At 44.3% G+C, this 24,889-nt stretch overlaps 1 protein-coding gene across 1 annotated transcript in view; it reads right to left on the bottom strand.

Moving 5' to 3' along the window:
* Window positions 1-356: 356 nt before the first annotated feature.
* NEO1 (neogenin 1) overlaps window positions 357-24,889 on the bottom strand; it is a 292,148-nt gene continuing 267,615 nt past the window's right edge. The window contains exons 24-31 of the mRNA XM_027847412.1: window positions 23,768-23,836; window positions 18,890-19,037; window positions 14,541-14,779; window positions 13,776-13,868; window positions 10,405-10,563; window positions 4,779-5,042; window positions 4,129-4,265; window positions 357-448 (exon numbers count right to left, since the gene is read on the bottom strand). Of these exons, the coding sequence (XP_027703213.1) occupies window positions 365-448; window positions 4,129-4,265; window positions 4,779-5,042; window positions 10,405-10,563; window positions 13,776-13,868; window positions 14,541-14,779; window positions 18,890-19,037; window positions 23,768-23,836 (1,193 nt within the window). The 3' untranslated portion in view covers window positions 357-364. The remainder of the gene's footprint in view (window positions 449-4,128; window positions 4,266-4,778; window positions 5,043-10,404; window positions 10,564-13,775; window positions 13,869-14,540; window positions 14,780-18,889; window positions 19,038-23,767; window positions 23,837-24,889) is intronic.

The raw sequence follows: 24,889 nt of genomic DNA, 5'->3' as shown, positions 1-24,889 counted from the left end.
ATAAGAAACAAATAAAATTGTACACAAACGCCAATGTCCAACGCTCAATAAAGGTGGTGCAGTCACAACAGTGAGATGAAACCTGAGGGGATCTCGGCGTGGATCCCCCCCGTGGCCTTTCCCCAAGACACTCCGCCATGGCAGAGAGTGCCCAGTCCACGCGGCGTCAGAGGCAGAGGGTCGGAAGCTGCCCCGGCCATGACTTCATCCACGATGACGACAGCGCTGATGCACCGGCCGGCTCGCGTCCTCGACCCCGACGCTCTCGTGTGCTGTCCTCTCACTCTGTACAATTCCTTGTTTTCCAAGGCCAAGTCCCAAGACTCAGGAAATGGGGTTTGGAGTCACGTCTGTCTGAAGGCGGTCATGCTGTTGTGATGGCATTAAGGTCCTTCATTAGTCCTTCCAGGTGGGCCATCTCTTTGGTCAGCTCATCCGGTTCATAGCTCTGTGGGAAAGGTCTTTGAGTTAGTGCATGAGTCAATCAATCAGAAGGCTGATAGAAAGCCCTATAATGTGCTGGGAATACAGATTAACAGACCTATTAAGCACCTACTTTACACCAGGCACTACCTATGTATTGGCCATATCTCTGCTTTTAAAGAGCATGCATTTCATTGAGAGAAATCACATGTCCACAGGTAAGGAGTTATACAAAATAAATACAAAGCCACTTCTAGGGAGTGAGGGAGGGGAGGAGTCATGTCAAGGACCCCTTGTAGAGGTGACGGCACTTGAAAGAAATGAGGAGGGGAGGAGGCAGGTTGTTTCAGGGATAGGGGGCAGACGGGCTATTCAAGAGCCTACAAACAAGGGGTGTATGGGGGAGCAGCAGGAAGGCACGTTTCACTAGACCATGGAGTCACATGCAGTAAGTCTGGAAAGACAGGCTGGAGGCTGCTTGTGAAGGGCTTTAGAGCCACATTTTGTCCTAGAGACAAGAGGGATGAAGGGAGCTTCTTGAACAGGAAGTGACCCAGTCTGTTGTATGCTTTAGGTAGGAGGAAGATGGCCCCAATCAGGAAGCTACTGCAGCAGTCTGGGTGAGAGGTGAGGGTGGCCTCGACTAGGGTTTAGACTAAAACCCAGAGGGACGGACAAAAAAATCTACCACCAAGGTGGGAACACGAAGACTTGCCAACGGATTGGATGGGAGGGGCAAACGAACGAGAAGAAGGCGGGGTGACTGGAAGGACGGTGGTACTTTAAAAGAAGTAAGGAAATTTGGCCAAAAAAAGCAAGCTGTCCAACGACTGCCGAGGGACCGGCCGGATGGCCCAGGACGAGGTGGCGGTGGAGATGAGATAAGGAAACAAGACTGATGAACAGACTCCAGGCTCCGGGTGAGCCCGTCACTGCAGTCAGATCAGCCAGCCTGCCGTGGGTGCATGAGAAGAGAAGTCACTCACGCCCCACCTCCAGTCTGGTGTGACAAGGAGCCTCCGACCCAGGGCAAATGGAACAATACTGCCGCTTTTACCTTCACGTTCTCCCTCTCTGACCTCGCCCCCCAAATTAATTTTTATTGATAATGTCAAACTGACCTGGTTATTTTGTAAAGGAGATCTTAGGAAAATGTTAAGAACCTGAAGATAAGCAACAAAACCCAGTTCCTCACTGAAGAGTTCTGTCGATCAGAATCATTCTGGACAAGCTGCTCCTTCGCTGGTCTGAGAAGGTGAAACCCCCCCACCCTTTCCTCAACCACCTGAAGAATCCCACCTCCTCCAGGCTTGCACATCCATGGGATAACTGGACATCAGCTCTGGGGTCTTTGGGGTGTGAACACTGATGGTGGGAAGAGGAGAACAGCCCACCCAGCCCTGGCTATCACAGTCACATTTCCACATTTCTCCTTCCTTTTTTCCTGCTCACATGATTGTTCTGATAAATGGGCTGCAAAGTTTCTGCATCACTATGGGCAAAATACAGAGAAACTTTTCTATGCTGTTAGACAATCAAAATTATTTTCTAGCACCTTTAACTAATGAAAATGAACTGAATCCAATGGGCTTAGGTAGTCTGCCTAAGGGGGCTAAAAGAAAACCCAAATCCTCCCACTGCTCTGATGCTGCCTCAGCAGAATCAAGAGAGAGAAAGCAGCTGGGTGAGGGGAAATCCCTGGAGCCTGCTCTCGCTCCTTTGCTTAAGTATGGACAGAGTGTGCCTGAGGTCACATTCAAGGGTCGATGTTTCTGTTAGAATCAATGTCGAGACAGTGACATTCTGACCCAGTAACCGAATGTACGTAGGCTTATGCTGCATGGGAATGTGTTTTTACCGTCTGGTCAGTTCTAGCAACTGACAAGGACAAAAGCCCCTCGGACATTTCTGCTGTGAATGCCGCCCCCTCGCAGCGGATCCCCACCTAGGAATGGGACTGGCTTCCTAATTCGGCTCAGATTACAGATTCCAAGACCTGCCTCCTTGGAGGACGGCTGTGGTCCCTCCCCTAGGGCTGGACAGGAAGTGGTGACCTCTCTATCCAGCCCGACAGCCTCTCTCCTGAGCTCCAGTCTGACATCATCAACTGCCTGCCGGACATTTCCCACTGCACGTCCAGTTGCCGTGCAATCGTGTCTGACTCCCTGGGACCCCAGCTGTGGCTTTCTTGTCAAAGACACTGGAGTGGTTGGCCATTTACTTCTCTAGCTCATCTTACAGATGAGGAAGCTGAGACAAACGGGGTGATGTGACTTGCCCAGGGTCACACAGCTACTAAGTGCCAGATCTGAACTCCTGAGGACGAGTCTTCCTATTTCAAGCCCAGTGCTCTATCCACTGTGCCACCCAGCTGCCCCTGTAGCATGTGCTGCAGGCATCTCATAATTAACACTACAGAATTGAACTCATTAGCTTTCTCCTGAAACCTACCCATTTCTGTCAAAGGCACCAAAATTCTTCTAGGTGGCCAGGTTTGTCCAGGCTCCTTACACCCCCTGACCTTATACACATACATGCATATGTATACACGTATATCTACATGCATACACACACGTGAGATCTCACCTCTGCGCCTGTCTCTCTTCACCTGGTCACCAGCCTAAGACCCTCATCCCCTCTTGCCTGGATGATGGTGATGGCCACCCTCTTGGTCTCCCTGCCTCCAGTCTCCCCTCCCATGGTTGCATTTCCAGGAGCTGATCATGCCACTCCACTTAAACTCCAGCCGCTTCCTTGTTTCCTCTCAGATCAAATACCAACCCTTGCTTGGCATCTAAGGCCCCCTCCAACATGGTGCACTCATTTCATACCTCACTCCCTTTCTCATCCTCTCTGGTGCAGTCACACCTGCCTTCCTGAGGGTCCTCTCTTGACCCTCTCTCTCCTGTGTCTGGGCTGTGGCTGGAATGCATTCCGTCCTCACCTCTGCCTCAGGCCAAGGCCTGCCCTGCTCCTCAGGTCTCAGCGCCTCCCCCTCCTCAAAATGACCTTGTATTTATTTTGTACATATTTATGCCCATTCATGCTCTCTCCCCCACAGAACGTGCACTCTTTGGAGGCAGGGGCAGTTTCACTTCTGTCTCCCTGGAACAGAGCCTGGCACACAGCAGGGGCTTCAAGAAATGCTTGTTGGCTGACTGATGGATTGACTGGCATTTCCCTAGCATGCTTTTAGTCACGTTTAGTCACTGCCCTTGGAGCTCAAAGGTTGAAAGCCATTCTGGGGTCATTTATTTTTACCAGAAAGTCCTGATGGCACACTTTGCTCTCCTGTGCTTCGGTACTCTTGTGTTAAGGAATGCTGAGCTGAGAGCAGCAGAGATACCGCTAGCCAAAGACAGAAACTCCAAAACAGAATGCAGGAACCCTACAATTCCCTTCCTATTTTGTGAACTGCAAATTCAGGCACAGCCACATTCCCACCCAGTTCACAAAGGGATGTGAAGTCAGACTAAAGAGTGAATAAGGACGACCAAGATGATCATGTGAAGACCAGAGGGAAAGGAGCAGACAGAAGGGACAGGACAGGCAACGTCCAAATGCCAACTGCTAGAATGCTGTGACAGCTCAGTCTAAACCAGAACCATGAACTGCTCGGGTCCTTAGCATCCGGGCAGGGCTCCTGGGAGGCTCAGTCAGCACTGATGGAGGCTGTGACGCCGAGCGTGAAGACCATTCCCTTACACTCTCCGAGTCGTCCAGCATCCTCGTGGTCTCCTGCACGTCGGGGGCACTGGGAACGATCACTGGCATAGGAGGCCGGCTTCTCCCCAACGTCCCAATCGACGCCGTCTTCACTGAGTGAAGGTGATGGTTTGGAGCTGAAAAGGGAAGTTGGCCCTGTCAAGAGTGGGCTCAGCCACGGCCTCTGCTGAGTGACCACAGGCCACCAGTCGAGCACTCAGCAGCAGAGAAGGTGGTTCCCATTGCTCAGATGGGAGCTCTCTGAGGCACGGACACTAGGAGTGATGGGGATTCTGTGGCAAGAATGGGGCAGAGAATGACACTGAGGGGGCCCTACCGACCTCTCACAAGGAGGTGGGGAGTTGTCTAATGACCACAAATGGGTCTGAGGGTTCATGAACTGATTTTGTGGTAAGCAATCACAAATTACCAAGTTGTGTGTGCATGTGTGTGTTTGTATGCACGCGTGTGTGTATGTGCTTGTGCGTGTGTGTGTGTGTGTGTGTGCATGTGTGAGAACACCAAGAATATACAGGGAGCCTGAGAGGGGAGGAGAAGGGAAGGGAGGCTCCCTCTCAACTGTCAGCCTGCATTGGCTTTGAGCCCTGAGGCTCCTCCCTTTCCCCTCTGGCTCATGCATGTGCCCTTACCTTGCTGGGACAGTAATGGTGTGCTTGGTAAGGCGGGGTCATAGGTGGGGGGCCCTGGGGGCGGAACTGCGGGCACAGCGAAGCTCTTCAGTGGGTGAGAGGGACGAACGTGGGCTGTAGGAAGGTTTGGGCCAGAGCCTTCTTCCTGGGCGCTGGCCAAATAGGAGGAGCTGGTGGCCCCCTCCGGATCTGGATGGTCAGTGCAGCACGTCTGAGACGAGGAAGCTGGCAAGGTGTCGGTGCTGGGGGTGTTCCGAACTGATTCTACAGTCAAAAAAAGGACAAACGTTAGCAGCTCTTGAGGCCAGGAAGGTGTTAAAGCTTAGGTTTTAGGTCCCTTCTAATGTAGGGGTCAGCCAGACCATTTGGGGGGACACTTCTTCCAAGGGAACTAATTTGCAACAATGTGACATTAAGGATGAACCGCTCTTAAAAACAAATTCTAGCAGCATGAAGATCCATCCCTATTATTTTTTTTCTATGTAGCCAATATTTTATAAGTTCAATTCAATAAACATTCATTATGTACCTCTGTGCCCTAGGTACTAGCAGAGGTGCCGAGGACATCAGAGTGAAATGAGACCTAATATTTCCTCTGAAGGAACTCATGCTCATCCTAGGAGGGGACACATAAAGCCAATCCATAAAAAACTACAGTACACATTATAGTAGAATGAGTGTGCGAGAAAAGTCCAGACGGGGTGAAATGAAACATTTATGAAAGGGAAGATCACTCAGGGCTGGGGGCATCAGGAAGGTTTTACGCAAGAAGAGACAGGGAAGGGGGGACCCCAGATGAAGAGTGTGCAAAGGTGAGAAAGGCAGGGCCAATGTAGGGAACAGTTCACAGAGCAGTGTGACAGGCCGTGGCCAGGAAGTGACCCTACCAAATCTGGGGAGTCAGGATGCTCTTGCTGTCATACCAGGAAAAGACAGGAGAGCCCGAAACAGGGCAGCAGCAGGGGGAGTGCAAAGGAGGAGGCCGATGTGAGAGGTGGACGCATCTTGTGTATGGAAGTAGGACAGCGTCACCAGTGGGGAGGAGGAAGCTGGAAAGAGGGCGAGGTGGGCAGTGGCCAAGAGAGTGTTTCACTTTGGACACGCTGAGCCTGACCCAGGTCATTGAGTCCAGCAGGCAGCTGCAATGGGGGATTCTAGCTCGGGGAGACAGAACAGCTTCAGGGCAGATGTAGGAACCATTTGCATTAAGTCTCTTCTCTGGTATGTACACAACCGTACAAGTGCAGTTGAAAGGTGACCACTAAAACCATGGAGGGGATAAGGTCAAGGAATGAGAAAGAAAGTGTAGAGAGCAAAGAGGTAAGGACCAAGGACAGAGTCTTGGGGAATGTCTCTGCTTTAGGGACCATGGGGATGCAGAACTGGGAGAGAAAGCAGAGATTTCTCTGAAGTAAGCAAATGGGGAGAAAGAGGTAAGGAAAGCCTACATAAAGAAGGTTCCTGATGACCCATCTCCCTGATATATAAAAGTTAATGATTCTTAATTCTCCCCTAATTGTTTTACAGCCTTAGATGATAATTATTCTATCCGCTTCTACTCACCAAGCATTTGTGAGGTGCCTACAAGGTCCCCAGCTCTCACTCAGGAGCTGGGACACATCAAAGGGAGACCTCCAAGAGTTCCGGACAAGATCGCCATGTTACTAGGCAAGAGTCCCAGATGGGCCCCCCAAGCTGGAAAGGCCCTAAGAGGCTGCTGAGGCCGGTCGGCAGAGGGGGAGCTGAGAGCCTTCTGAGGCAGCCCTTCCAACTCTGACCAGCTCCAATTGTTAGAAGGTTTTTCTTGACATCAGATCTAGTTCTGCCCTTTGCTCTCCCCAATCTAATCCTCTTTCCGTATGACAAGCCCTTCCAAATGCCTGGAGATAGCAACCACATGCTCCCAAGCCTTTTAGCACACAGGGGCATCTGGGCACAGCGACTCCAAGGACCATCCCTGAACACTGCTTTCTTTCTGTCTTCTCAAGGCCCAGTCACCACGCGGTTGTACCCTTCCCTTGCTGTCCCTATTTCTCCTTCTGTGCTTCCAACCCTTGACGTGCCTTTAAACCTCAAGTCTCTCCTTAATGTTTTAGTTAAAATGAACCAAATAAGGGCCTTTTGATTAAACATCATGGGCTAGTCTGACTCGGTGTTACTGAATGCACTAGCCATCCTAGGGATTTGGATGGCGGCACAGACAGCACGTTCATAAAATCTGGGGATCACACACACAAAATTGGGAAGAACAGCTAGATATTCGGACAGACAAGAAAATTCAGTGGGCATCAATATAAAGTCTTAGCGTCACTGATTCAGAGCTGGGAGACACCTCAGAAGGTCGGGTCCAACTCTCTGTCATTTTGAGCAAGAGGAAACAGAGACCTAGGGTCACACGGAGAGTAAGCGGCAGAGCCACAATTTCCTTTCCCACTCTTTTCTTAGCTTGGTTTTATTTGGGTTTTTTTCTTAGACAATATATTCCCATTTGGTCTCTGTTACAATTTTTCAGTGTGAAGCTTAAGTGGAGAAGGTTGACTTTTCTAGCCAGGTTTTATGAAATGAGATAACGTGCTTTGTGAACCTTAAAGTGGTACATAAGTGCCAGCTATCATTACTGATGTAACAGAACAGATAAATGGGAAGTGGGGAGGGGCTGGGTGCCTGGGTGTTTGATACTAAGGGTGAGGGCACAGTGCCAGGAGGCCCTGGCTCATCGAGGGCCGCATTCCTCTTTTCCTGGGGTCCAGCCTGGCTGGGGGCAGCAGCACTCATCTCGCTAATGTGGGGAGTGGAGCACAGGTGTCAAACACCTCTGAGTGCAGCCCAATTCAGATTAAAATGCAATTAGGAAATATTTAACAAAATAAATAAAAATACAATAAATCATAGATAACATTAATATCTAAGTCAATTAATTAATTAATATTTCTAAGTCAACATGTGGCCCTTGTTTCAAGCTGAGCTGGACCCTGCTTGTAGGAAGGGCATGGATATAGCCAATGAGACTCTTCTGAATGTGGTGCCCCCACCTTCTAGAAAGCCGCACCTGCTGCATGTTAATGCAGACATACCTACATTAACTATAGACAGTTCTTTACTCGTGACCATAGAGGCAAAGGCAACAAAAACTACACACATTAAAACAAATACCATGCATCTCCCTCTAAGGCAGAGGCAGCCCCAAACCAGTAGTCACACCTCAAAACCTAGGAGCTGAAGGAGAGAAATGGGGCAGCTGTGGAGAGGCAGCACTGAGTATGAAAAAGAACTGGAGGTCTAAGGAACCTGAAAACACCAGAGTTAACAGTATGGATGTGATCACAGCAGCTGGGTGGCACAGTGGATAGAGCACTGGGCCTGGAGTCAGGAAGATCTGCGTTCAGATCAGGCCTCAGACGCTAACAAGCTGTGTGACCCCTGGCCAAGTCACCTAGGTTTGCCTCAGTTTCCTCAACTATAAAGAGTGAGATCACAATAGTGCCTATTTCCACTGTTGGAATAAGAATAGAATGAGATACCTGCAAAGAGCTCAGCACGGTCCCTGGCACAGAGGAGGCACTTAACAAATGCCTGCTCCCTTCCTCTTCCCTTCCCCTAAGAAAGCTAACATGACATTAGGCAGTGAGAAGAGAGGCCCAGTGTTAGGACCTGGGAAGAGGTAATCCAATCACATGCAGAGTAATTTTTCCAGATCTTGAGGAGGTTGCTAATAATATGCTGGAGAGTGTTCAGAGGAAGACAAGGGGAGGGGGATGGGCCTCAAGTTCACCCCATTTAATGGACCAAGGATATGCTCAGGTTGGAGGAGACAAGACTTATTCCAGGGAGAGGCCAGTTCACCACCTTCTCACATGTGACAGGCAACCGGACGGAAGGGGTTTGGACTTGTCCTGCTCGGCCTCAGGGGGCAGAGTGAGGAGCGAGGGGGCGTGACTTCAGAACAGTCACCTAACAATGAGCGGGAGCTACAGGGAGGTGGCATTCTCCTCCTCCTCCTCCTCCTTGGATACCGTCCAACAAACACAGGCTGAATGCCTGCTGGGCGAGCTGCGGAGCAGGCTTCTATTCAGGCGTGGGCTGGACAAGACGGCCTTGGAGGCCCCTTCCTTTGGAAGACCTTATGATTTTGATGTTTAGGGTTTAAAAAAGGTCTGGAGATCCTTTGAAATACTGGTTATAAAGTAATAATCAGTAAGTCCTCTCTTACATAAGCTTGGCATATCAGGGACAGACTACCATACTGATGGATGCACAGGCATAAGTCACAGAAAGAAGAATGTGATTGTGAAAAGTATGTCAAGTGAATTTTTATACATCAAAACCTATTTCTCACTTGCTTTCTCCTGATTTGTAGCTGATCTCCACTGGCTCCTACCCTATCGTGTACTTTCCTTTGCCTCTGAAAGCTACTGTGTCTAAGTTATTTAACTACATTAAAGAGCTGCCACTTTAAAAGCCACTGAAACAAATTCCTTTGTCAAATAAAGAATACTTTTAAAAGTAAACTATTGCTTCTAATTTTTCTGTTTCGTAAATGGATCCTCACGTACTGAATTCTCTTCCCTACATTACTGTGATTAATGCTAAGATGAAGAAATGCCATGCCACCCAGACACATGGATAAAGGAGACTCCATCGTAAGAGGCCCAAACACCTTGAGCACTGTGACCTTTCACCCGCTGTCCACTCTTTCCTCAGGACTGCTTTTATAACACCATTCTTTGCTACATGCTCTGCATGTATCTTCTGTGTAACGATTTATGGCGTCTCCTCATTAGACCACGTTCTTTGAAGACAGGGGCTGTTTTTTGCTTTTTCTGTGTATTCCTCATGTTCAGCACAGTGCCCGGCACACATTAAGTACTTAATAGACACCTGCCGCTTGATTTCCAAGCTGAGACGCTGTCAGCAGATGATGCAAGGCTTTCTCCCTACTTCAGGCTGCAGGGCTCAGATTCTGGCTTTCTGCTTCAAGTCAGTCCAACACAGGAGGCTTACTGCTCAACACAAAACCAAGGTGAAGACCTGGAAGGTGCAGAGGAGAATGTCCTCACCGCTGCTGCCTAGGAGGAGCTGCCTGGCCCCCTACTCTGATAAGCCTGGCACTCCTGAGGTTCTCACAGACAGCAAAACAGCTTCAAGAACTGAACTGAAGTCCGAGGAAAACACCGTTTACTATGTTACTGAATCCTACTAACCCAACATTACAGTTACCTGGAAGGAAAAACAACTCTACTCTGTAAATACCAGGTAACCATAAAGTATGCTCTTTCCTTCCAAGCTTTCATTGATTTAAAAGAGAAATAAACAATGGAGGAAACTACTGAATAAAGATGCAAGTTCATGACCTTACAAAAGTGAGGTTATTGATTAAAATCACATACCTTACAATGAACACTCAAAATAGGGGAGAAGGGCTGGAGGCGAACTTTAGAGACAAAAAAGAATCAGTTTAGGAAACTCTTAGTTTCACTCTCAGCATACTCTGCTCAGCTACAACAGAAGGGTGAGGAAAACTCCCCAAACCCATGACCAAACTGCGACTTCTGGAATTCTTGAGCATTTTATCTCCCCCAGTTCTTTGCGGATGGATTCTTGCTGGGCCTCAACACTTGGGTCTCACCTGTAGAATTAGCCCTGTCTGAATGGGACAAGGATGTGCCAATGGGCCATGGGCTGCCCTGAAGGTGGAGATGGCTGCGGGTCGGAGAAGCGAGGCTGCTGGAGTGGAAATGATGGTGAGGGTTATCGAGGGAATGGATGGGATGGGCACTAATCACGGCTGTGGATGAACACAAGACAGAAAAATGCTTAACATACCTGCACAGACACACATACATTACAATAACATCACAACCAGCCACTTCCCTCCCACGTGCAATCCAACAATTGAAGGCCCTATGAAAAGGGACAGTCATTTAATGTTTTGCATTTATTTTTATGTCAACATATTCCCTTTGAAAACTACTTGCAACACAAATGCTAATTTAGTGTTTCTCATGTGCTGTAAAGATATGTAAAAACAGAAGCCCTTGCTTCGTGAAAATTTTTTTTTTTTGGCTAGGCAATGGGATTAAGTGACTTGCCCAGGGTCACACAGCTAGTAAGTGTTATGTGTCTGAGGCTGGATTTGAACTCAGGTCCTCCTGAATCCAGGGCCAGTGCTTTATCCACTGTGCCCCTTCATGAAAATTATTAAACCACTCTGCTGTTTCTTGGCTGAAGAGCAAGGCACCTGATCAATACAGTTGAACATATGAATGGATAGTGGTAAAATTGTAAGATATGTGAAATGATGTAATGTGGTACCTGAAGTGCAACCCAAGAGGCTTCTTCTATTGCTGACAGCTTAACAAGCAATCCTTACTAGTGTCAATTTACAGGAAGGGATGAGAATCTCTTGCTTTCATTTAAAGACATCACTGTTTAGAGGTTTGACTGGAATCCTTCCTCATTTCTATACTTGGCCTGATGGGAGCTTGCAGTGAATTAGCTACTTTGGGTATAGAATCCAAATGTCTAGTTTAGGGGAATTTCATGTACTGTTGAGAAAGTGAATACAATTCTTAATAAAGGATCTTTTTACATATGAGCTGGGCTCAAAGAGACAGGCTCTGTACAAGGGAGCCAAATACCCAAGAGAAGGAATAGTCATTACGAAATTCTAAAATTCACTTTCTCGATTATGGCCAGCTAAACAACAACCACAGAAAGGGGATGACTAAGAACAAAATGGCCAACCTGATCAGTAAAAATGGTTTTTCTTTCTTTTCACAGAATTTAAACTACAAATATAAAGTATCCTTCCCCCCCCACTCTGTACAAGGACTCTGTGATCACTTTCATTAAGGTTAATTACCTTTCTGAGACTCAAGAAAATGATTTGTCATCAGGGCAGTGTTTAGGGGGTTGTTGGGTCTCCATTTCTAAAACTTACTCAGGTAAAAGCAAGTTAAAATGGCCATCGAGGGCAACCTTGGAGAGGAAAACAAGTTAAAGACTTGAGGGTGAGTGAGTGGAGGGGGCAGTGGAGCTGGCTCTCTGCCATGTCCTGGTTGGGTGACCCTGGACAAATGTCCCTTTGCTTCTCAGGACCCCAGGCAGCTCTCTAAGAATGGGTGCTGATCTGCACTGTTGGAAGGAATTACTCCCAGGGAGCTCCTTGCACTGATGAAATCACAGGTTTTGGAAAAAATTAAAATGGCTATCTAAGAGGATCACACAGACTAAATACTGCAGCTCAGTCAGGACCACATGCTTTTCTTTTAAATTAAATATACCTTTCAGGGATCAGGACGTAAACCAAAGAATGAGTCTCTAAAAGTCACATGGACAGAGCAGCAGGGGAGCCAGGAGGCAGCCCTGAAGCCTCTTCTTTGGGCTGGGGCCAAGGACACACGGACTTATCAGTAGGGGCAAAGAAAGACCACTTCCCTTCCCAAGCATCAGCAAGAAGAAGACACCAAGATAAATCTACGGCCTCCTCACTGCAAGGCTCAGATTCAAAGGCTTATGGTTACTCAGACATCTCACAAAAGGCAAAGCTCATCTTGGACAGCTCTCTTCTCTCCCAGGGCGTTTCTACGATCTTAGCCCCTCCCTAACCGCCATGGGAACAGCTCTTTCATCTGCAGGAGCGAGGTCAGCTAGATTCTTTAGCTCTCAGCAGTACTCAGGCTCCTGGGGTCAGCCTGTGAGAGGACCCCACTTTATGAGCGGCCAGGATGCACAGCTGCCTCCTGGTTTAAGAGGAAGTGTGGCACTGCAGGATTGTCAAAACCCAAAGACAATAGGAACAACGATTAGACTATTGCCATAAGGATTATTGAATTAAGAGAGATGACTCATATCTTCTCTTTCCCTTCACCCAACAGTAAAGTCATAAGAATTAAATCAGTAGACTGTATACTTAAGCATGTTATATGTCTCCCCAAATAATCAAAGAATAAAGTTGGCCACCTTTTCCAACATATATAAATTGGGAACAAATCTGGAAATAAGGATGATCACTATTTTGTTATTTTTTAAAGGAAACACTAGCTAGATATATGTGTGTATTTATATATAAATAATGAATTACCATTTGAATCCAAACCAAAAGAAACTGAAATCTGTTGATAAATTACTTCTGAAGATATAATGAATGACCTGAAAAAAGGGACATGTCAATGGTTGTGGGGTACCTGTGCAAGGCAAATCCTTGTATCTTCTGGGCTAGATGTTAGACTGCCAAATACAGTTTACTCCTCTCTACTTCTACTTAAAACATTTTCATAGGTTCTAGTAGATAGCTAGACTCTCATTCTTGCTAAGCAAGTTTTTAGGATCTGGCCATCAGACACATTTATGTGTAGATGGGAGGAACCCAGGAACAGGGTGAGAATGACTTTCTTATTACTGGGAGAAGGATAACTCATGATTATTCAATTAAAATCACTTCTCCATGCCTTTGGAATAGGCATTCCATGCCCCAGGGAAAAAGCCATTTTCCTCAAAATTCCCAATACGCCCAGGTATTTAAAGGACTTTACTGCCTCTAGAACAATAAAATATTCCTAAGAAACTTATCAGTATTGAACAGATATTAGCCAGGCTAAGAGCTGTTAAAAAAAACAAACCAAACCACCCTTGCTTTCATGTGTGCTGACCCACTCTTTACATTCCTTTACCATGTGTTTCTTGATTGGATGGTCAGGTCTATTCCTCTGAGTCTGTGGCTGCCTCACTACATGAGAAAGGATGACTACCTCAGTGATTTTTAAACCTCTGATTCAAAAATTCCTGGTGAATGATGCTTGCTTACAAAACAATGTCAACTTCAGACTCTTGGTAGGTTTTTGATTGGCAGGTGGTTAACATTCTTGCCTTAAGCTCTCATCATTAAATTTATTGATGAACATCGATATTTGGGCAAAATTAAATTAGGCACTGGTTCATGGCTCTTTCCAAATCTAGTAACACAACTGATGAGTTAACAGACTATTCTAAACTTACGCTGGGGTGGCTGAGAGTCAAAAGGCATCATCATTTTTGGTCTCATTCCTCGCCTTCCAGCCAGTGTAGACATACTATCCTCCGATTCGTGCCCTAAACACCAAAGATCAAAGTTAGTTACAACCTAGTAGTCAGTCCAGCACAACCACTTAGAAGCTTGATTAAAAATCATTTTAGTGGTGGAACCAAGAATCACAGACACCATGGTTAGTCATAATGATGAACAAAGTGGTTCTCAAAATACTCCTAAAAAAAGGTCAAGGAATGAGAGAAACTCAAGATAGTCCTCTCTGAAAAACCAGTGGCACCAAGGAGCACCATATTTTCTTCCACTGGTTAGAAGACTCTGACTACATGGTCAGAATTCTATGCATGTACGCTTATGCTCTTTGAAAATAGGGCCTTCACAGACAGTAACACTTTTGAGCCAAAACATTCTAGCTGGATCTCAATAGAAGTGAGAGAGAAGACATGAGAATGTGTTATGCACATCAACTGATCTCTTCCTTTCAATACAGCTTTGGGGAGATCAATCTTGTTAAACAAAGTGAGCAGGGAAGCTAACTCCCTGCTGGCTCCTCATTTATCACAAGTTATCCCCAAGACCATCTATGGAAATGTTCTGTAACCATATAGATTTTATGAAATCAATTCTTCAAACATTGTCAAAACAAACAAAAAAACCACCTTAGAGTTGAAGACAATTTTAATAATAACCTGTAATCTTCATATAAGGGGAAAAACTCTTTCACTAAAAAATAATACCTCTATATGAATTCCGTCTTTGATGGATACTGCTGTCCATGGAATTATCAACAGGGGTAATATCTTGGGAGTTTCGTGGGATCGGGGTATCAGTCATGATTGGGTTTGGGTCTGGAGACTTATCAATAGGCTTTAACTCCAGCCTCTCATGATGGATCCAAAGGTCAGGAGGTTTGACATCTTTGGAATTTCCTTTGTATTTATGTGAGCCGTTCACAGATTTGCAGGCAGCTCGTTTCCTATGGTAGAAAAATAAAAGTATAATTAAACAAGTAATCAAAACTCCTTGTAACACTTTTCTGTCAACAACAAAAAGATCAGATTCCTATGGATGACATGTAAACACAAGATCTGCCCATCGGAGGCAGGCAACACATAGGAATTGGCTGTTGGAGTGGAAATGTTGTTTACATTACAGAGAAAAGTGAAAACTCCAGATTAGGATTTGTGTTAGAAGGAAAAATGTTTCAGTGGGTCTGGAGAATGGAAAGGACCTAAAATTCTACAAGGGAAGTTATCTCAGGAGGGATTGGAAGTGCTCAAGAATGAACTTGTAAAATCACACAAGGAAACAGAATAATGAGGAAAAGGAGGATATGAATTCATTGGCTAATTTATATTTTAAAAGTCTACATTCAGCAGACAGAAGAAAAGGCAGGTAAAAGGAGAAAAGATACAAAAGCAGCACATGGCTGTGAGAAGTGGGGACACAAACACATTGTGAATGGAGCTGTGAACTGACAACACTATGACGTCAAATAATCAGAAATTAATTCGTACCCTCTGATCCTCTAATTCCACTTCTGGGAATGAACCCCAAGGAAACAAAATTTTAATATATACCAATACACTTATGGCAGTGCTCTTTGTAGGAGCAAAAAACTGGAAACAAAGTGTAAACACAATGATTGGGAAATGGCTGGTCAGACTGTGGCAGAATACTAGTGTTCTCACTCACTGTACAGAGGAAGTTGGGAAGGCTGGTATAAACTGACACAGAGCCAGGAGAATGATGCACACAGCGAAGGCAAGAGTGTAAATGAAAACAATGCAAAGAGACAGCAGGATTCAGATGATTCATGACGTCGAGTCTGGTCTCACGAGAGCTGAGGATGGCCACCTTTGTCCTGAAGTGACTGCTGTCTATACTGTCACCGTTACCTTTAGGAGCTGTGTTGGCTTCTCAGCCTTAATGACTTTCTTTCATTATAAAAGAAGTTTCTTTGCATGCACGTGTGTGCATGGTGCGTGTGTGTGTGTGTGTGTGTGTGTGTGAATGTATGTGTTGGGGGGCCTGAGAAGGGACAATGGTTTAAAAAACAAAATCCATCCCTGAAATATTTTAAAAAAGAATGAATGGTAATGTTAGCAGTGCTGAGGTTCAGATATGAGCGGAGTGAGGCTGCTGAAGAATGCTAATAAGTCAAATGAAAGGCATCATGGGAACTATGGACTCAGACCAAGAAGGGACCTCAGGGGATGTCAAGTCAAACCTCCTCACCTTACATATAAGAAAACTGAGGCACAAACAGGCTAAGAGATTTGCTTAGGGTCACAGAACCAGTGTTTGTGGCGGGATTTGAACTTTGGTCTTCTTGACTTCAATCCAGGCTACTTCTCTTAAAGACACTGGGCTTTTCTTTTTTTAAAGTGATACTGAGGAAAAGATGATAATCAAAAGGGGTACTGAACTATTTACAAATGTGAATGCGATAGTAATATAGACGGCAGTACTACTTAACCTTCATTTTACTTTTGTCTTCTCTGCCAAGAATGATGACCTCTGGACTAGAAAAGGCTGAACATAAATGGTGACCTGGGAGTTAGAACCCAAGATAATCGCATGGTCCTAAGAAGGTGAATAGCTGTTCTTGACTTCAAATCACCAAACTAAGACGAATGTTTTCCAAGGACACTGAATTGGTAGATAAGCCCACTGGGCCATTGTCAAGACGAGTGAAGAGCAAATGGCTCCATTTTCCAAAAGGATAAAGACAGTGGAGCCTATGCGTTAGACGCCGATAAGTTGACTATAGTCTACAGTTTCCATATGACTGGCTGGCTCCAGAAGACAGACTTAGGAGGAATCGATGGACACTGCAAAGAAGTAAATTTCAGTTTGATGTAAGGAAAAACCTCCTAATTGTCAGAGCTATCCAAAAATGGAATAACGAGTGCTCTGGAAGAAAACAGGTTCACCTTTGCCAAAAGTCTTTGAGCAATTAGTATGGTTTGGAATAGACTGCCTCTGAATTCCCTTCTTTTTTTTTTTATTAATTTACTTATTTTTAGTTTTCAACATTTACTTTCACAAGATTTTGAGTTCCAGTTTTTCTCCCCATCTTTTTTACTCCTCCATCTTGGCCTGAATTGTCTTCTGAGATTTTGCAACCAGTTCTTTAAGACGGGGGATACAAGTTAGCTGGGTCTGCAGATTCATCTATGTATATATATACTACCTAGTCTTTTTTAAAATTATGAGCATAACACCAAAAAAAATTTTAATACACAAAGTAGAACAGGAAAAAGTATTATATGTGAAACCACAAACCTCTACTATGTACACCTCACTCTGAAAAATTATATATAACAAATTCAATATGTTACTTGCAAAGCTGTCTGGCTTATGTATTTCCTTCTGTTCATTTAAAAATGCTTTTAATAATCTTCTTTTCTTTGGGAGGCAACATTATAGGTAGAAACACCCCCTCCCTGCTTGTCATTGCCTTCTGACCACTATCTACAATACTTCATCTTTTACTAGGTACTTTCTAATCTATAGATTGTGTGCATGATGTCCAGCTTATCTGTTATTTTAAAAAAAGCATGATGGATATGTGTATTTGATTTTAGGTTTGAAGTAAAAGACGGAGTTCAAGATTTTAAGTGTGGCAACAGAACTACAGTAAACATTACGTTTATGGGGACAGATGAATCTGAGTCACCAAATATAGAAGATATCTCCTGAAGAAAGGGCTTAAAGTGGAAAGAAATTTAATTTTAAAAACTTTAACAAGACGGAGAAAATGAGAGCTAGCCATCAGAATATATGCCAAAGGAGACCAAGAAGAGGTACGTATTCGCTCCTGGGGAATGGTTCTAAGACTAGCAAGAAAAAAGAAAGGTGTAAAGACAAAAAGTGTATAGAAAAAAAAAACAAAGAGAAATTCAAAATAATAACTCAGAAAAAAACTACATGAAGCTATCACTAGTAAATATTTGTGGGGCTTCTAAAAACAGAAAGAACATCCTCTAAAATCTTGATTCACATTGACTGAGTATATTAAAGAAAACATGACCCTTCCTGCAGTCTCACAGAAAAGTTCCTCTGGGCCAAGGGCATCCTAATAATCATTCAGAAGAAACTGTTTTTAAATACTCCTAGTACTTTTAAGTAGCACACACAGATCGACTAACGGAGGATGCCAGATAGTGGTACATCAAGGTCTTGGGTGGAAAGTCAAAGACTTAGGTTGACAGTTTTAAGGTTAGATAACTGCAATCGAAGTTGAAACTGATTGAAAAAAAGTTTCTTTGCAGAACCAATCTTTCTAAGAAGGGGACCAAATGACCAGGTCGTCATGCTGAAACACCCCAAACATTTCATGGTGCTTACTGATAAGCATTCTCTCACTTTTTAAACTTCCTCTTCCTAATCTTACTTCAGGTCCTAAAATCACACAGTAAGCCACTGGAAGCATCATTTACCTTAACATCTAGCAGATCAAATAATTTATAATTGATATGCTTATTATATATAACTTTTATTTATTAATACAAGTAGTTCTTCCAAATATTTGTTAGAAAACATTTTGTTTGCTGAGTTCTATTACATATACTTGAAAGGAATAAAACCATTTCTTTAAAAATATTTTAAAACCAGTTTATATTGGCCTTTACTCCATTAGGTGAAATATGTGAGGTTTGACTATATCCTGGAAGTCACATATTTATGTATTCACCCATGGCTTTTTTTTTTTAGTATTTGTTGTACTTTATCAATAACGTATGCAGAAATGAATAACTACAGGTCTAAAAATATCTAAAAGGAATTTAAAAAATTTTCTCATCAAATTATTCAGGGACAAAATCTTACTTGATTTGCTATTTCTTAGTTAACCTATCCACTGGAATGAATTTTGCTGCTCCTCCACACATACCTAATGAAGTCACTCATAGGCAAACTGTACTTCAAAGGTGCTCATCCCAAAGAGAATTCCTTCTCTTAATACAGATCGCAATTTATTCATGCATTATCATCCTATGTGATTCTTCTCTATACGGATCCTTCCTCCCTTCTCTCTCTGCCCCAGCTCCAACAAAGCAGTGGCAAGGATGGGCGTGCTTACTTTTTCTGGTGGGAGGTGGTGCGACGAGTGCAGAACACAGCAATGATCACCACCACCACAATGGTGAGGACGCCAATGGAGACGATGATGACCAAGAGCATGTTACTGTCTAGAGAGGAGGTGGGACTTCCATGAGGACTGTTACTACCTGAAGGGAGGAGAAAAAAGCATGTTGGTTAATGTATGGGGGAATCTTGAACACAATCAGGACACTGAAGGACATTTAAAAGTCTATTAGAAAGTTTTCCTACACTGTCCTACTTGAACAAACAGAGCCCCACCTCTGGCATTATAAAGCACATGGCTGATCTTATGGAACTTGTACCACAAATCAAGGCATATTTTCACTGACTTTCAGAATAACATAATGATAATAAACTGCCAATAGCATGTACATAATGCTCAATGGCTAAAAAGACACTTAGCTCTGTTATCTCACTTGGTCCTCACAATAACCCTGGGGTAGCTGTGTAAATATTATTCCCAGTTTACAGCTTTCCCAGAATGTAGTGCTAGAGGATGCCTAATAACAGACTGTGGTCACAAGGCCCTCCTCAGTTCACTGACGATGAAACGGAAGCTCAGAGAGGTTACCCAAGGTCACTTAGACAGTAAAGAACCTTACTTTGGGCTTTGACCCCAGGTCTTCTAACTTCAGGGCTGGTGCTTTTTCTACCACACTGGGCTGCCTTCAATAATCATAATTTCAAAGACACATTTTCTTAAAAAAATCTTTCCCTTCCCCTACTCCTAATTCTCAAATAAACAAAATGTGGGCATTTCCTTCTGCTATGCAAAGGCAGTGTAGGATAGCAGATACCGAGCTGGTTTTGTAATTGGGGAGACATGGGGCAAGTGATGATCTTCACTGGTAGGAAGAGCTTCCTCACAGACAGTTCCCTCTACCAATTAAATCACAGGTCTGGACCAAAAAACAAATGCAGATGGCAACTCCCACATGCCTGCTCTTTTTCATGGCTCCTGACCATCTCCTACCATAAGTTGGCCAACAACAGACCCATCCAACATGCAGGAATCATTCCTACAATTCTCTAGATGTCTTGAAGGAATAAAACAAACAAGCATTTATTAAGTACCTACAACATGTTACACACTGTGATAAGTGCTTTACAAATATTATCTCATTTGAAGATATTCAATGAAACACACAGACTATCCATTGATTATCTTTTGCTCTCAGCCTAATTTCATCTGATTTCACTGTAAGAAACACTGCTTTTATCAAGGCATTCTCTCATGTTTATGACCTCTGAGTCTGTACAACTAGCACACCATTCACTCACTTCCCTTTGCACTGTGGCTAGAATCAAGTCTTCACGCATCGAGATGACCATGCCATGCCTGTGCTCAAAACTCCTCAATGGTCTAACTTAGCCAAGTTCCTCCATTCGCCTTAGCGCAAACCGACAGGATCAGAATACAGGAGCAAGCTCAGTCGCTCATGATGTGGACAAGATCTGATCTGACAGCTTATCGTCCCTGGGAGGAGAGGGGGCACACGAAGCGGAGGGGACCCATGGCAAGCACGGTGGCACAGGCTCTCAGCCTCTGCACAGATCTGCTCTTGCTTTCAATAGCCCGATTCTCCTCCGATAAGTACAGGAGGCTCAACATCTCAGTTTCAGTCTCACTCTCTGGCCAGTTTTCTCTTCTCAGACCTAGTCCCTGAACACACTGCACTGACTTCCAAAATTAGGTTCTGCACCTAGTCACTGCCTCTTCTCACAGTGGTATCACACCTAGGCTGACTTCTAACCATCTCCAAATCACATCCATGTGCCCCATGGCTACTTCCTGAAACTCCTAAGGTGCTTCCTGTACTGTGTAACTATTATCATCAGCTCCCCTCTAGATTCCTTCTTAGACCTGCAGCATTCCAAGGTCCTGGCAAATGGCTTAATCATTTAGACGGGCTCTCCACAACTTAGCATCTTTAGCATTAGGTCACGCTGCATATCTTCACGAGTGCTCTTTTCACCAAATTACATTACTTACTGTCTTGAATACATCCAGACCTCTTCCACATTCATGCCATTTGCTAAGACTAAGACGTCACCCTCCCAATTTCTGTCGAATGTACGGTACCCCGTACATAATTATTGCTGATGGGCTTCTAGGCTTATTTTTCACTTGAGGAACCAAGGAAACGGTGCAACCCTCTCTAAGAAACTCTCCTTGATGCCTACCACAGAAATTGATTATTTCATTTCTCAGGACTTCACACAGTATTTTATGTACCTGCTATATATCAGAAGGTTGTTAAAAACTTGTTGTATGAAATGTCTACACAGAAACATCTCAAATGTATGCAATAATCAAAATGAACTACAGATCCTAAGGCTGAAAGAAACATTTGGCCTTCTAGGTACTGCTGAAACTTGGTGGGATGAAACCCATGGTTAGAACACGACTCTGAAGGAGCAGACTTTACGCAAAAGAAACTCAATTCTCCAGTGTTCAGGTGGTTTGGAGGTTCCCTTCAATGCCCCTGATCCCAAAGCGCCTGTGCATTCTATGTGCCTCTTCTCTCTCTCCTTCCATGAATGTACCATATATGCTGGGTGTCTTCTCGTGACATTTCAAGGACACGTGTGGAGCCCTCCCGCTGTCCACTAACAGTCAGTCAGTAGGCATTTATTAAGTCTTTACTATGTTCCATCCACTGTGTGAAGTGCTGAGGAAGAAAGGAAAAGTGAAAAATATCTCTTCCCTCTTACTCCTAGGATCAAACACAAACTCCTCCACTTGTACCAGATCCCTTCACAACAGGGCTCCCACCTTCTTCTCCAGCTTTACTGTACTCTAGTCCCCTTCATAGACTCGAGTCCAGTCCAATTGGCTTTTTTGCTGTCCCCACCCTCCATCTCCCCACGATAGCACTACATATTCTTGGTCTTTGTCTCTCTGTTGACTGTTCCCCATCAGGGAATGCTTTGCCTTCTCCCTGCCACATCTTGGAATTTCTGTTTTCCTCTAAGTCTCACATATGCCGTATTTTGCATGAGGCCTTTCCTGGGTCCCACGTGCTAACACCTTCCCTCACAAAGCCAACTTGCATATATTTTGTATGTATCTATTTATTGAATGTTGCCTCTCCTGATAGAATTGTAAACTCCAGGAGGGCAAGGACAACTTAAATTTTGTTTTTATATTTCTGGTGCCTAGGGCACATACTAGGCAGCTAGGTACCTCAGTGGATAGAGCGCTGGGCTTGTAGTCAGGAAGGACCCGAGTTCATATCTGACCTCACTCTTACTAGTTGTGTGACCCTGGGAAAGTCACTTAACCTCTCTTTGCTTTAATCCACTGGAGAAGGAAATGGCAAACCACTCCAGTATTTTTGCCAAGAAAACCCCATGGACAGAATGGTCTATGGGGTCATAAAGAGTCAGACATGGCTGAATGACTTAGCAATAACAACAACATTGTACAGAGTAGACATTGATTAAAAGCATGTTGATTAAGTTTAGCGGTAGCCTCTTCTTAACTGAAATAAGGCCACAGAAGTAGCCAGTGGTCCTGCATTGAACCAGACTGGGCACTGAGATCAACCTGTCAACTGTAATCCACCAGGCAAGAAGCCTTGGGTTAAGAGTAAATGTAGATGCTTACAGGGCTCAATAACAACATGTTACAATTAGAACTGGTAAAGTAAATGCATGATGTTACTACAGACAGCTCCTGAATGTGCTGTCTTCTATCCTGTCAAAGAGGTGTCCCTAATTTCAGGAATAAAAGATTCATGTTGTCTCAAACTAATCAAAGTGTGGGTCCCCTGGAGGGTAGAGGGATTGAATTAAGCAGTTTGGACTGAATGCCTTGGAATGCATCTTATTATTAACATCCTAACTGGCCAAGAGATTTCTTTTGAAAAGTGGTTCTACGTAGCTGTGTGGCGGCTGTCTTTGCCCGCTGGTGCCTCAGCTGACCAGCAACACTGACCTGTGCAGAGCTACTACTAGAGCAGGCCCAGACCACCACGGTGGGCTCTAAAGCAGGGTTTTTGGTCATGGACTCCTTGGGCAGTCTGATGATGCCTTGGGACCCCCTTTCTGAAATAAGGCTGTTTTTAAAAATTTATCACAGTGGAGGTTAATGAAGATAAAGATCTATTTTCCTCCCATCCAAATTCACAGAGCCCTTGAAATCTATCCATGAAGCCCTTAGAGGAGGGGCACTCAGTGAGAGCCCTGCTATCAAAGGAGAGACAAAGGAAATGGGAGCTATTCTCTCAGGAGCATTTAATGTTTTATTATTATGTTACGTTATTATTATGTTATTCTATCCCAGACAGTACTGGGACAACACCAACTCTTAGGAAAGCAGCATATTAAATACCTGCTACCTGACAGGAGGAGCACGTTATACTGGAAAGGACGCTAGTCTGAGTCCTGGCTCCATAACTTCTGTGTGCACTTGAGACGGTCATGGAACTCCTTCAAGCCTCCGTTTCCTCATCCACAAAATGCGGACGAGATTTGCCCTGCCTACCTTCTAAGGCCACTGGGACGACTATGGGAGATAACGTGTTTTAGACAAAGACATGATGTTATTGGGAGGCACCCTGGTAAAGAACACTGGATCAAAGCATCCCAGGACCTGGCTCTGAGTCACTTGTCCAAGGTCACAGAACTAATTAATGGGAAGACTGGAAAGGGAACCCAGGTTTTCTATTTATGATCTTAACTTAATATTCTGTCCTTGTTGGAGTAAGTTACCAAATGTTTTTGGACATGCCCCAGCCCAGAACCTCTAAATGTATGGAGCATAAGAACAACAGGCTCCAGAATAGGCAGTTTCATGATACAGAACACTTCTCTCGCCTGCTGATCTGAACTGGTGTGGGAAAGGTCTTACCACTTATCGGAGGCTTGTAATCAGATCCTGTTTCTGGCAGCCTGCTTCCTTTTCCTGAAGACCCTGAAGCTGAAGAAGAAACCAGTCAGTTATCACTTATCGAGTCTGAATGCATCACATTCCACAGACTGATGGCTGATGGGCTTCTAGGCTTACTTTTCACTTGAGGAACCAGGGAGCATAGAGCTGCACAGACGGCAAGTGTATATTTTCTTGTAAATGTAATGTAATGTAAAGGGCATTATGCAGGTTTTACACACATGGAAAGGTGCTTACATGGAGCTCTATTACCCTGGCATCTGGAAGGAACTTTCTGGTACAGTTTGAGAGAAACTTTACACGACTGTCAAACATTCCATAAAGATTATACAGGGAGTGAGACAGTCCCTATAAGGAAAGAAGCTATTTAGTATAAAAAAGAAGCAAGGTCGTCACTTGGTTTTGTGTCTTAGTGTCTGTGACCCTCTTTTCTTGGGAAGAGCAGTCTATGGGGCCTGTCAAAAAAAGGACAAGGTCCTTCCCCATACCACCCTAATTTCACATTAGTGGCATATGTCTTAAACTCGTCTAATACACTCTAAAATCAGATATAAACTCTAACAAGTAAAGCAAAGGAAATCATTAGAAATGAATTTGTGGACCAATCCTGATTTTTACACAGTGTTACACTATAAAAGCTGTTATTCAGCACTTTACCACCCAACATTCCTGATATTACTAAATTAATGTCTCAGAAACCAGTCAATAATAGTGTTACACTTTGGAGGAGGCTAGATAAAAATGCAAAGGTAAAGGCTTCTCTGATAACAGCTCTCCCATGCATAATAAACCTAGAAGGAAAAGTAACATTCTCCTCCAAACATCAAGTAGGCAGAAAGCAGCAGGCTTCAGAAGTAAGAAAGAACAGGTTTACAGAAAATCAAATAACTAGAAATGTAACAAGCTGGAACTCCTTCTGACAGGTAGGAGGTAACTAGGAAGTGTTTCTTAAAGAAATCCAGCCTTGAGATTGACAGAAAAAGCTAACTCTGACTCACTTAGTAGAATAAATCTGAGAGACTCAATGTTTTCTATTAGATTAAAGCCAGAGTTTTGTAGCTTGAATGTAGAGAAAGATGATTT

Source organism: Vombatus ursinus, unplaced genomic scaffold, assembly GCF_900497805.2.
Source record: "Vombatus ursinus unplaced genomic scaffold, bare-nosed wombat genome assembly UNPS02015404.1, whole genome shotgun sequence".
NCBI lineage: Eukaryota > Metazoa > Chordata > Mammalia > Diprotodontia > Vombatidae > Vombatus > Vombatus ursinus.
This window is presented reverse-complemented; position numbering and strand designations above follow the sequence as displayed.